This window comes from Austrofundulus limnaeus, unplaced genomic scaffold, assembly GCF_001266775.1.
Source record: "Austrofundulus limnaeus strain Quisiro unplaced genomic scaffold, Austrofundulus_limnaeus-1.0 Scaffold74, whole genome shotgun sequence".
NCBI lineage: Eukaryota > Metazoa > Chordata > Actinopteri > Cyprinodontiformes > Rivulidae > Austrofundulus > Austrofundulus limnaeus.
Window position 1 is genome coordinate 2050770 of NW_013952476.1, and position 13192 is coordinate 2063961.

The window sequence follows — 13192 nt, forward strand, 5'->3', positions numbered from 1 at the left end:
GCCTCATTCAGGACGTTATTTATGTGGACCGAGGCAGGCCCACACAGCAGGTGGGCGTGGACTACAAGTTTTCAGTGCTGCGCATGCGCGCAGGGGGATAAACCCAATAGCGATAGCCTTAAAGGGCTGTGCCTGTACTCAGAATCTGGGGTTACAGTATGTAACCAACGTTTTGTTGACATGNTATTTAACCTCAGATAAAAAAAACAACAACAGAGCAGCATAAAAATAAAACAACCTCGGTCCACAGTAAACTGTAAAGTTTTTATCTTTTTGTCACAAAGACATAAACACACGTCAGASACCGCACACACAGCTGAGGAGAATAAAATGTGTGATTTACCTAAGAAACATTTTCATTCTCACTAAGAAAAAACTTCAGACTCCTCCCCTGCGATGATTCCTCAGGTCCACAAGATGCAGAGAATCTGAGGAGAAAAACACAGGCTGGCCATATTTGCTTCTATTTTACATATTTAAATGGAGGCGTGTCAGGGGGGAGGAGCCTCAGGTGTGCTCAGTACCACGTTTTTTGGGAAGGGAAGGTGCACAGTTTTATACATCTTAATGTTTTTGTGCMGTGCTCTTTCCAAAAWTTMTTCCTGCYCCAACTTTRAGTGGGAAAGCTGTGTACTCTTTTATACATGAGGCCCCAGATGGTTGACTGGAGTCCTGWTTGYGTTTCTTGACTGCTTTGAGGAAAGCCCAYTCAGGATAACCACACTGCTCCAGGGCCTGTCTTGTGTATGATTTCTCCTTCTCCCTGGCTCCTGGGTTTGTGGGGACCCTGTCTGCTCTGTGGTCCTGATGACTCCTAACTTGTGTTCCAGTGGGTGATGGGAGTCAAAACACCAAATGCTGGTCTGTGTGGGTGGGTTTGTGATACACATCAGTGTTCAGCCGTCCTCCATCACAGACTGAGACGTCACAGTCCAGGAACGCCAACCTGACATCTTTTACTGTATGTTCAGGGCTGCCATTTATTCCTTTTCTTCTAGATTATTCTTTAGTTTTGACATCRCTCCACATTTCTGCAATGCGAATTTTAGACATAAAATATTACCTGATAGTGTTTTTGTGTTTCTTAGCCCATAAAATTGAATCCAAATGAGGTAACAAAATACACAGCTTGYGCTTTGAACCGGCACTACAGATGCACTGGCTCGTGCTCCCTAGTGGCTTAACCTTTTACAACAATGAATAAAATAAAAAAATTTAAACTTTTATACTAAAAAATACATCATTGTGTCTCCATGTGGTTCAGTTTGAGCTGATTCCTTCCACTTGTTTGAGCCGGTTCGGATGTTATCAGTCCATTAAATGGACGTTATTAGCGGTTATCAGTCCCATAGAATGGCTTCAGACTGTCCCGACAGTGCCCCCTAGTGGGTTACCAGTGCCATCTATGTTGGAATGCAACAATCTGCTACCGCCGGAGTCTGGTCTACTTTATCGTTGCCCATGTCATTTTCTCTAAAATTAACCTTAGTGGTTTTATGCCTCATATTAACCAGCTGACAGTCTGAAGCCATTCTATGGGACGAAGAACCCACTAGGTGGCACAGTCGGGACAGTCTGAAGCCATTCTATGGGACTGATAAAGGTTAATAAAGTCCATTTAATAGATGATAACATCCGAAGCTGGTGCTCTCATGCTAGAAGAACAAAAAGAGTTTATTGAAATAACTTGAAAACAAATAGGAGAGTTTAAATGTAAAGGAAACATTGACTTTGACTAAATCTATAGCGATAATAAAAGAAAAAAATCTGACAAAACTGTTTTGAAGTAAATATGAGCAACATGCTAGGTCATAAAGTCTAACAGCTGGAGAGGTCCCACATCCAGTGTGCCAGCTGAACACTTTTCATTTATTTTATTGACATTAAAATGATTTAATAAAGTCAGTAATTACTTCTAACATAGTTTAGTTTTTCTGCTTGTGTGTAGATGGTGCTGGATCCCCGGCTGGCTGCCGTCATGGTGTCCCTCCTCTGCGAGCCAGCTGCAGGCTGCAGGAGAGCAGATGCTGCGATGTAAGAAGCATCACTTGGTTTTCTGTATTATAGACACAGTTTATATCAGTAGATCATGAATATCAGTACATCACTTATCACACTGTCATTGAAGGCCCCGTGCTTTGAAATAAAATACACAAATGATACGCTAAAATGTTCGTTTTTATCAAGAACGTTGTGTTGTGTCATCAGCGTAGACAAAACTTAAAAACAACGCCAAGAAAAAGGAAGGAGATGAGTGGGATTTTAGACAAATGAAAGAGGAAGCTCGGCCCTCTGCTGAGCTCTGCAGCTCAGACTAACTTCACATCAGAACCAATCCTACACCGTCTAATGTCTCTGCTCCTCTGCAGGTGTCTCAGCTGATTTTACCAAACAGTTTGTCTCCATCTCTAATGGCAACCAGCTGTGGACGCTGACCTTCAGCAATGAAAGTGTTAAAGATAAAACCCCCATGGTTCTGCTGCACGGGTTTGGATGTGGTGTGGGCCTTTGGGCCCAGAACCTGGATGCTCTTTCGCAGCACCGGCCTGTTTTTGCTCTGGACTTACTGGGTTTCGGGCAGAGCACCAGACCTCTTTTCCCCACAGACCCAGAGGAAGCAGAGAGTCAATTTGTGGAGTCCATTGAACAGTGGAGGGCCAAAGTGGGCCTTGAGTCCATGGTCCTGTTGGGCCACAACCTGGGAGGCTTCCTGGCTGTGTCCTATTCTATTCAACACCCAGACAGGTGAGTGCAGATGGTATGGTGTAATAGTGATTTTAAAGGTTTGCCAGCTTCTGTTTTCAACTGATTTCCTGCTTCCGTGTTTGGTTGGGCTCCAGAAAAAGACTTCCAGGAATATTTTCCAGTTTATTTACAAACAAGTCACTTAGACACCAACATGCGAAACTCAGACACTAACTGGCAGAGAGGGAAAAACGACTGATCKGTAAGGCTGGGTGATATTGGTTTAAAAAAATCGTCATGATTATTAATGATTAATATGATGGTTAGGCTGGTTGCGTACTGTAACCTCAGATTCTATGAGTATAGGCGCAGCCCTTTAATATTTGGGCCTCCCTGGCTCCCGTAGCTGAAGAAAAAAAGCCATAAGGGAGTCGAGCCTCATTCAGGACGMTATTTATGTGGACCGAGGCAGGCCCACACAGCAGGTGGGCGTGGACTACAAGTTTTCAGTGCTGCGCAGGGGGATAAACCCAATAGCGATAGCCTTAAAGGGCTGTGCCTGTACTCAGAATCTGGGGTTACAGTACGTAACCAACGTTTTGTTGACATGACTCAATGCATAGCAATGGCACCTGTGCGGCGCACGATAAGTCACATGATGTTAGTGCTGGGCAGTATACCGTTTTGTACTGAAAACCGTTTTTTAAATTTTTTTATGATATGACTTTTCTGAATACCGCTGTAAATAGCCTGAACACGTGCGGAACGTTTCGTCACGGCCYCCAGTGAACTGTTTCCCTGGGGACATGTTTCCTCGCAGCACCGCTAAGCGCATTAGCATGCTAAAGTAACTGTTGGAACAACTGGTGGCGGGTGGTGTGTTTCAGCTGCTTATGMGGTCTGATGTAAAAAAAGAAAAACATCCCGTTTTCACCATCGCTGAATAGTAAACAACTCTTCAGTGTCGTGCACTGTTAGATTTAKCGCTCTACGTTAWAATGGAGACGTTATTGCATGGAGACTCGAGCGTGCTTCTATTGTGAAAAGCCCGGGGGGGAAGTAGTTTTGTAGTGTAGTGGAATTGACTGGTGCGCAAAGTGAGTCGTTCTTTTAAGTTTTATTAACATGTAACAGTAGACCAGATAATGATTTTTTCTCAACCCTTCACGATCGGACCTAAATGCATGATTACTGTCTACAACCAGGCAAAGAAGAAAAGACGTACAAGAGGAGGGAAACAGTGATACAGAGGTACAGTAACAGAAAAAAGTCAATAAACAAAGTTTGTACATTTTATTATCAGCTGAGCTGTGAGGGAAAAAAATACCGTCAAATACCGTGAAACCGGTGTAATTGTTGGAAATACCGTGATATAATATTTGGGTCATACRGCCCAGCTCTACGTGATGTCCAATCCAGTAATATAGATCAATGGTTACAACTGTGTTCCATCATCTTTCCTTTTAACAACACTCAGTAAGTGTTTGTGAACTGAGGACACTGATTGTTGAAGCTTTGTTGGTGGAATTCTTTCCATTGTTGCTTGATGAACAGCTTCAGTTGCTCAACAGTCCTCTGTTGTTGTACTTTGTGCTTCATWAMGCTCCACACATTTTCAGGGGGAGACAGGTATGGACTGCTGGCAGGCCAGATTTGCACTGTTTTACTACAAAGCTGCACTGTAGTAAGAGCAGAATGTGTCGTCATTTTCTTGCTGAAATTAGCAGAACGTCCCTGAAAAAAACATGTCTTTGATGGCAGCATGTGTTGCTCCAAAACCGGTCTGTAGCTTTCAGCATTAATGGAGCCTTCACAGATGTGACAGTTACCCATGCCATAGGCACTAATGCACCCCTGTACCATCAGAGAGGCTGGATTTTGAACTTTGAGCTGGTAACYATCCAGACAATTTCTCTTTGGTCTGTAGAACACCATGTCCATGAAACAATTAGAAATGTGGACTCATCAGACCACAGGACACTTTCCCACTTTGAATCTCTCCATCTCAGATGAGCTCAGGTCCAGAGAAGCTGKCGGTGTTTCTGGGTGTTGTAGATATATGGCTTTGGCRTTGCATGATAGAGCTTTAACTTGTAGATGTAGAGATMAACTTTTTTCTGAAGTGTTCCTGAGCCCATGTGCTAAAGCTGTATCTGTTACAGAATGATGATTTTTTTAATGCCGTGCTGTCTGAGGGGTCAAAGGTCACATGCATTCAATGTTAGTTTTCAGCCTCGCTACTTATTTGCAGAGATTTGTCCAGATTTTCTGAATCTTTGATGACATTATGATTTGTAGATGATGAAATCCCTATATTATTTGCAACTGTACATTGAGAAAAAGTGTTCTTAAACTGATCGTGATCAACCAATCATGACAATCACCTGTTTCCAATGAACCTGTTCACCTGTGGAATGCTGCAAACAGGTATTCCTCAACTTTCCCAGTRTTTTGTTCCTCTGTCCCAACCTTTGGAGCGTGTTGCAGGCATCAAATTCAAAATGAGTGAATGTTTGCAAAAATCCAATAAAGTTCATTCATTTGAACATTAAACATCTTGTCTTTGTAGTGGATTCAATTGAATATAGGTTGAAAAGGATTTAGAAATTATTGTATTCTGTTTTCATTTGTGTTTTACACAACATCCTAACTTCATTGGAAATGGGGTTTTACCAGCTGTGTGAGGGATTTCAGCCCATCAAATTTAGCTTGCCTGTTTTTTTTTTTTTGTAAATTTTGTTTTGTATTTAATTGCCRATACTGTAAATGCTGACAGACCAATGTCCTTATGGCTTTCAGGCTCTATCTGTCCTAAACTCTCAGCTCTTCTGATTCTCTGCTTCCAGCAGAAGTTTAATAAAATGTCCTCTCGTCTTTRATCTCTCTTCACTGACAGTAAAGCTGAAAAATTCCCTCTCCTTGAGCTTCTTCTTCCATGAAGCAGCTCTGTTGTCCTCCATCCATATTTTCAGTTKCAGMCTGAGTCATTTTTACCTTCTCTCTGTCAACTCTCTCTGGTTTCATTTAAAAGAGTCGATCGTCAGATATTGTCCAAGATTATAACCTTCAGGGTGGATATAGCTCGCTAGCAGCCTCGCACCAAGGACCTATCCACGTCGTCATTTACCCAGAATGCTTTGTGTGTAAATAAAATGGATCCGTCCGTGTTAAAATATATTTTTCAAAATTTACAAAACTAAACAGCCTCCAGTATTTTTACAGTCTTTATTTTACAGTTAAAATAAATGTTTATCAAATAAAGTCTAATGTTACAACTAATCAGGGATCCCTTTAAAACAAGTTAATCTGAGACACACCTCAGAAAAGGGGCGGGGCTTGTGGAGCTACAATAAGGAGGAATTCAGACCAAAGTTGCAGTTCCGCTTTATATAGACCCCAACCGAATGATTTAAATGTGAAAAAGAATTTTAAAGCATCATATYTCTACTTTAAACCTAGTATCAGGACAACCTTCTCCCATCCTGCCATTATAGAGTGAAACGCATCATCCTGGTGGAACCCTGGGGTTTTCCTGAGAGTCAGGGCACAGTAGACACTGACCGCCCCATCCCAGTTTGGATCAAAGCCCTCGGTGCCATGTTCAGTCCCTTTAACCCCTTGGCTGGCCTGAGACTGGTAGGACCTCTGGGTAAGTAGAGCATCAAGCTGGTTGAAGACAACACATTTAACACGACTAATATCAGTTTGTGAGGGGGGAAAAGGGAGTTCACACACACAGTAGTACAGTATAAGCAACATTTTGACCTGTGTGAATAGTGTTCGGTTGCAGTTAATCATCATTTAATCCAGAAGGAATGAATGRGAGTTTYAGTCAAACTGGTGSTTCTGTGCAACAAAGCAGCTTTGTTTCTTACATGTTTATATTTAACACCTGTGGTTCCATCAGGCCCCATTCTGGTTCAGACCCTGAGGCCTGATTTCAAGAGGAAGTTCTCTGCTATGTTCACAGACAACACTGTGCCAGAGTACATCTATCACCTCAATGTGCAGTCCCCAAGGTCTGGTTCTCTCTGRTTCTTCTTCATGTTTTCATATCCAGRCTCTTTATCACCACTTCCCTTAAAAGAAATATAAACATAGCTGCAGCTCATGAGAGGCTTTCTATTCATCATCATGTCCTGTCAGTTTGTGTCTCACCTCGTCCGTCCTGTAGGCACCTAATTGTTTCTCTGTACGGTCACAGTGGGGAAACGGCTTTTAAGAACATGACRGGTCCGTTCGGCTTGGCGAAGAAGCCGATGCTGCGGAGGATAAACCAGCTGCAGCCCGACATCCCCATCACCATCATCTACGGCTCGCGCTCGAGCGTGGACTGCGACTCAGGCAGCACCATCAGAGACATGAGGCCAGACTCTCACGTGGACATCATAGTGAGTCYTTTTTACGTCTCACAGTTGTACAGTTTTACAACCACCAAATTCATCATTTTTTTTCATTAATATAAGCTGTATTATCAGATCCGTTAGGATTCCCAGCTTCTGAAATGTGTCCCTGGGCACAACGCCGAACCCCTACAGCCAAGATACGCTTATCTGAGATGGGAAAAGTGCTGCACAGTGTCGTTAAATACATTCATACCCTTAAACTTTTCCACATTTTGTCTTGTTCCAGCCACAAAGTTATTATTTCACTGTGATTTCATGCGATAGACCAACACATAGTGGAGCATAATGGTAAAACTCAAATCTAATGCAACCAATTTCTTTCTGATGTCGTCTAATTTAGTAAAGAGAGTAGTAGCGCAGCGTAACAGTCGTTTCTAGATGTGTATTTAATTGGACATTAACTAACTAGCTAACTAGCTAACCTTACTTTTAATATCTTTATTTTTTTACAAACTGTGTGTAATTCAWTCTCAYTATAAATCCAGCTGTTTTGTGAAGTGCTCGGGATGMTTATAAAACAGTAGTGATCAAACATCATCARGAAGACCAAGTAATTAGGMAATAGGTTTCTCAGCATCTGGAGAATCTAAGCTGAGCTGCTTTCTCTTCATGTTTGACCTTTTTTAATTTTTAACAATCTGCTTCTCTTTGTTCTCCTGTCAGACGATTCGAGGAGCCGGACACTACGTGTACGCCGACCAGCCTGAAGACTTCAACCACAAAGTCCTACAAGTGTGTGAGAAGGTGGACTGAAAGGYGAGATGAACTGGAAGCACACAACCTACCTGACATCAGTTTTCAGCTGCTGCAAAACCTCAGGATCCAACTAACCCAAAGACAAAAGAAGGACGGTGTGGAGATGAGAACATTAGGAGATGTGACTCACAGTGAGGCTCACGTCTGACCATCTGAGCAGTGACTCCATGAAAACAGGCTCAGAGCTGACATCATGGTTCAGGTCAGTGGTTCTGAGCAGCAGATTTATCAGAAATCACTGTTTGAGTCAACATTTCATGAGTCAGGCAATCAGACTAATATTTCAGCCTCTGGAGTTTGTTGTGATTATACTTTATTTTAATGTGTTTCACTTTATTTTAACTAAGAGTGTAATGAAACATTGTATGAAACGAGGATGAGACAGGATRATTTTTAAGAAAAAAAATTCCCTAAATCAACAGACTGACCTCTTTCTCTTGTCTGATTTCTCAAAAAAGTCTTTTGACCTCACAATGTAGCATCAACTCTTATCAAACTTATTAATTAGGTCAGCTCATCTTTGAACTCAAGTGGAATACAACTCATTTTCACAAAAAACAAAGGGGTCACACTTTTGTAATAAAAAAAATAATAAATACATTTCCCAGGGTTTTCAGAGTTCTACCATCAGAACATTCAGTCTGAAAAACATAATCAACTCTACTCAATATCTCCTTTTTATCAGTCAGAACAGAGCTGACTTTATTTTTTGTAAATAAGATTTATTTATATTTAAAATCTTCTTAAAGAGTTCTATCACCAGTTTTCCTACGTATGGAAATTGTTGTTATTATTATTCTTGTGCACAGATAAGTTGCCGGTGCACGTGACGTTGGAGACTTTCTTCATCCTCCAGATTCACAAACGTACAAAKAGTGTTTTAGTTTTTAAAAAAGGCTTACAAACTCATGCACAAATACAGTAAATCCCCAATTGTTAATTGTTGGACTGAGGCTAGTCAATGGAAAGACAAGCAGAAACCACTTGGAAATGTTTTAAATTAAATTTATATTTTATTTTTGTAAGAAAAAACAGATTTTTATGTAAATATTATAAATTTAATCATCTGATGTCTCAATTACTTGTAAATTGATGTCAGTTTGGAAAATGTCAGTGTTCAGTTTCAGTGTGGTATTATGTGACACTTGACCTGTGGTCTGTGGTCTTTCTGTATGACTCAGATTCGGACAGGAAGTGATGTCATTTGTAACAAAGAAACACTGAATCAGCACCAGTAAAGATGATTTTGTTGTTTAAATGTAGCAGAGCTCAGGTTTTTACTGGCAGCAGTAAAAGTCTTCTGTAGCATCAGTCCTCAGTGTTTGTTCTCAGACTCATACTTCATAAACTCACAGTAAATGAGACGACTGGTCCAGTATCACTTCATAGATTTCAGTGGTGCAAGATTCTTTGCTACACATTCAGTTCAATAAAAAGTTTTCTAACATCTCAGAGAAACAGTTTCTTCTTTTTCTTCAGCCTAAAAAGACTCTGAGAAGCATCTTTTTATTTTTTACTTAGATTCTGTTTATGCTGAGATCAGCACTATGACCATAAAAACAGAAATACAGGTTGGATGGATGGATGGATGGATGGATGGATGGATGGATGGATGGATGGATGATTGAATGAATGATGGATGGATTCATGAATGGATGGATGGATGGATGGATGGATGTTTAGTTACATAAGAGGGACAAATGCAAATAACAGAAACATCAACATCTTCATTTTTTGCCACTTATCTGTAGTCAGGTCATGGAGGCAGCAGGTCCAGGAGACAAACTCAGACCTTCATCTCTCCAGAGYCACTCCCCAGCTCCACATGGGGGGACCACAAGGTGCTCCCAGGCCAGAGAAGAGGCACACCCTTTTTCTCCTGGAACGTCTCTAAAGGGAGGCATCCTAATCAGATGAACCACCTCAACGGATACACGTTGGAGGGTGTGGAGGAGCGGRAGCTCTACTCCAAGCTCCTCWCCTAATCTTTAAGGCTGAGCAAGAGCTTTGCCTTAAGCCTCAGCTCTTTCAGCTTCGCCTGGAAAAGGGAAACTGGATCACCTCCCTGGAACCAGGCCTTATATTGCACATTTAAGAACAACTGTCATGAGCCACACAAGAGCAACACARCTCATTAATAGACAAAAAAATACTGTAATAAGCATGCAAGACAAAATAAATCAAAAAGTTAAATATAAAGTCCTATGGATGGGTTCTTCTTTAATAAATGAAACATTTCATCTCACCTCCAAGAGACTTCTTCCGTCCGAGGAGTTTAAGGTAAACTCAGCCTTATAAGCACTGCCTCCACATGGTGGACAAACAGGTTGTTCACAGGCAAAAGAGGACCATCAGCCAAACAATAGGTCACTAAAACCATCCACCATTAAACAGAGGTGGAGGCCTTTGTGTCCAGTTGTSCRCCTCCTACAATGCTGTTATTGCAAGTATGACTCAGCCCCCTGTGAGCAAAAGGTGTGAATCAGGGCCCCAATGATAGTCAGGTGATTGGGCACATGACCCTGTATGAACAACAGAGTTAATCAAGGCACTAATGATCTATTGTTTGGCTGATGGTCCTCTGTTGCATGTGACTAACCWGTTTGTCCACCACATGGAGTCAGTGCTTATAAGGCTGAGTTCACCTGAAACTCCTCAGARTGAAGAAGTCTCTTGGAGGAGAGACGAAAGGTTTWWTWAAYYAKCRMMRRWYYYGYKCRMSRTWWTTTTTTCTTTTTGATTTTTCTACCTGGATTACCGAGATGCATCGGGACAAGACAAAATAAAATCATTAAATTGAGAAAGAAAAATCAATTCTCCTGCTGTATTAAACGTTTGTGAGTTCAAATGTGTTTTATGAAGTGACTTAAAAACACTAAGGTTGATCCAGAGACACAAATGCTTCGTGTSTTCACTAACAGGCCTGTTGTATTTCCTACTGACTGCCACTGGAGGGCACTGTYACGTAGATGTGCTAAGACTGAAATGTCCAGTCATCCTGCTGATTATTTCACCATTCATTTCCCTGTTGTTGTTTCATTAGCAGAGGAAGCTGTTTTACAGCAGACATGTGACATGCAGTGTGTTTCCAAATTTTAAACGTGTAAAAGGCTGACAGAGAACACTGAGGCTGCTCTTTTCTATACCCCAGAGCAGCATCTGATACCTTTCAGTGCGATCTAATCTTCCTGTATGCTACAGCTCTTTGTGATTAGCCTCAAAAGCAGACTAATTCTTGTTCATCAGAGTTTAAATGTTACTTTTATTRCCTTGAAGGAATGCATATCACRCACCACCTTTCATGCCAAAGTTTCAGACTAAGATCATCTTTTGATTAGAAGGAATGAAGTTATACAGTAGCTGCTTTTGTCAAACAAATATTGTGAGATTTCAGTGGCTGTCATAGACTAATATCTGTAAATTTGAGTTAATTATACCTATTTTGTGTTGTATAAGTTTGATTAGCTCTGACAGCCATCTTGAACTGAGTCCACCTCAATAAGTTTTAGACGCACAACCAGTGGTTTTTAAAGAGTTTCATAAAAGTTGGCTTAGTTACTAATGAAGTGCCAAAGTTTGAAGCACAAACACCACGCAACATGTAATGCTTGAAGTGTGTGTTGGGGGTGACGCTCAGCTGGTACCACACCAATTTTTGGTTTATTATCTGTGAAAATATTTGAAAATATTATTATGAAAATAATATGAAAAGCGCTATGGGTGCACCAGAACCAGAATAAACAGATTCAAAAACAGCTTTTTCCCAAAAGCCATCACCATACTGAACTCTCACATGCACTGACTCTTGATTTACAATCAGCTAGAAACTTACTGTGGAGTAGTGGGACAGATGTCACTTTATTTTGTTAATGATCACCTGCAATACCAGCATAATCCATACATCCCAGTATCCATAATGTGCAATATTTAAACAATGTGCAATAATGACATTTGACTTTACTTTCTACTTTAGTTTTACATTTAAATTTTATTTTCATTGTGCTATTTATTATTGTTGTATATGTGCAGGTATTTGCATATATATACGTGTATATGCAGATGTATATGGGCATATTTTAGTACATTTTATTCTTTTCTATTTGTAGGAGTGGCTCTTAATCTCATTATGTATGTGTGTAATTACAAGGCATTCTGTTCTATTCTATTCTATTCTATTCTATTCTATTCTATTCTAAATGGCTGAGTTATAACTTATAGCTTCTTAAGTCACTCAGCTGTGGGGTTGGCACCAAAGATTAATCATTTTGTAACCGTCCATCCAATGATAACTACTGATCACTTCCTATATTTGGCTAACAATACAAACAAATGAACAAACAGACACAAGACATCTTCTCAGTGGAATTAGCTGAATATTAAACTATAATAAACTGTTTCCTTGGATCATCGTACCATGGTGTTGGTTCCCAGTAATGTAGTTTAAATACAAAGTCAGTTTTACAAGTACAAATTTGATTCGGCTAAAATCTGAGCCCATAGACCAGGATGAGGTCACTGCTCACCTGTGACTCATGTCATGTTCTGTACCTCACTGATGAATCACTGGGTTGATTACTCAAAATTGGTCACAGTTTAATCAYATGTAAGTTCATTATCCAAATATAGGATCCTGAACAAAACCATTGATCTCATGAGTTAATAAGTATGGAGGTACAGTGGTAAGCTGCAAGTACATTTTCATTACGATGCCATTTTGCTGTGTCATTCCCACTTTGATGTGCCATTCTTAATTCTTAAACAAAATACTCTCTTGTGTTGACTGCAGATTTACAGTTTGTTAGGTTTCACTGCATATCTCAGATAAGTTCGATTTTCTTTCCCAAGGTTTTATAATAAGAATTTAATAATATTTCATTTTATTTGTAGGRGCTTTTATAGACACTCAAGAACACCATATGAAACAAGTGATTAAAAACAATAAGTAAAACAAACAAGGAAACTGAACAATGCAATAAATAATACGAAAACAAAAAGAAAGGAAAACTAAATGAAATAATCAGTTTTGAAAAGGTGTGTCTTTAGACTAGATTTAAAAGTTGAACGTGATTGAATATTACGAATTTCAGGGGGGAATGCATTCCAAAGATGGAGYGCAGAGTGACTGAAGGCCCTGCTCTCCATGGTACCACTGAGACGAGCAGGAAGCACCGTGAAATGGGTGGCAGAGAAGGACCTGAATTGTGTAGAGGCTTGAAGGATTTCTGAGAGATAGGAAGGAGCCAGGTTATAGATGCAGTGGGGTGAAAGTTTGGGCAGCCTTGTTAATTTTCCTGATTTACCTTTAAAAATCATTGATTGTTTGGATAAAAAAATCAGTTAAATAT

At 40.3% G+C, this 13192-nt stretch overlaps 1 protein-coding gene across 2 annotated transcripts in view; it reads left to right on the forward strand.

The window, feature by feature from the left end:
* abhd5a (abhydrolase domain containing 5, lysophosphatidic acid acyltransferase a) overlaps positions 1-9299 on the forward strand; it is an 11008-nt gene extending 1709 nt beyond the window's left edge. Inside the window, exons 3-8 of one of the 2 annotated variants that reach the window (XM_014010864.1) lie at positions 1949-2034; positions 2370-2745; positions 6180-6334; positions 6593-6704; positions 6890-7076; positions 7755-9299. In XM_014010864.1, coding sequence (XP_013866318.1) covers positions 1949-2034; positions 2370-2745; positions 6180-6334; positions 6593-6704; positions 6890-7076; positions 7755-7844 — 1006 coding nt within the window. In that variant the 3' untranslated portion in view covers positions 7845-9299. The remainder of the gene's footprint in view (positions 1-1948; positions 2035-2369; positions 2746-6179; positions 6335-6592; positions 6705-6889; positions 7077-7754) is intronic. The other variant, XM_014010865.1, reaches the window with a different exon arrangement.
* Positions 9300-13192: the final 3893 nt, after the last annotated feature.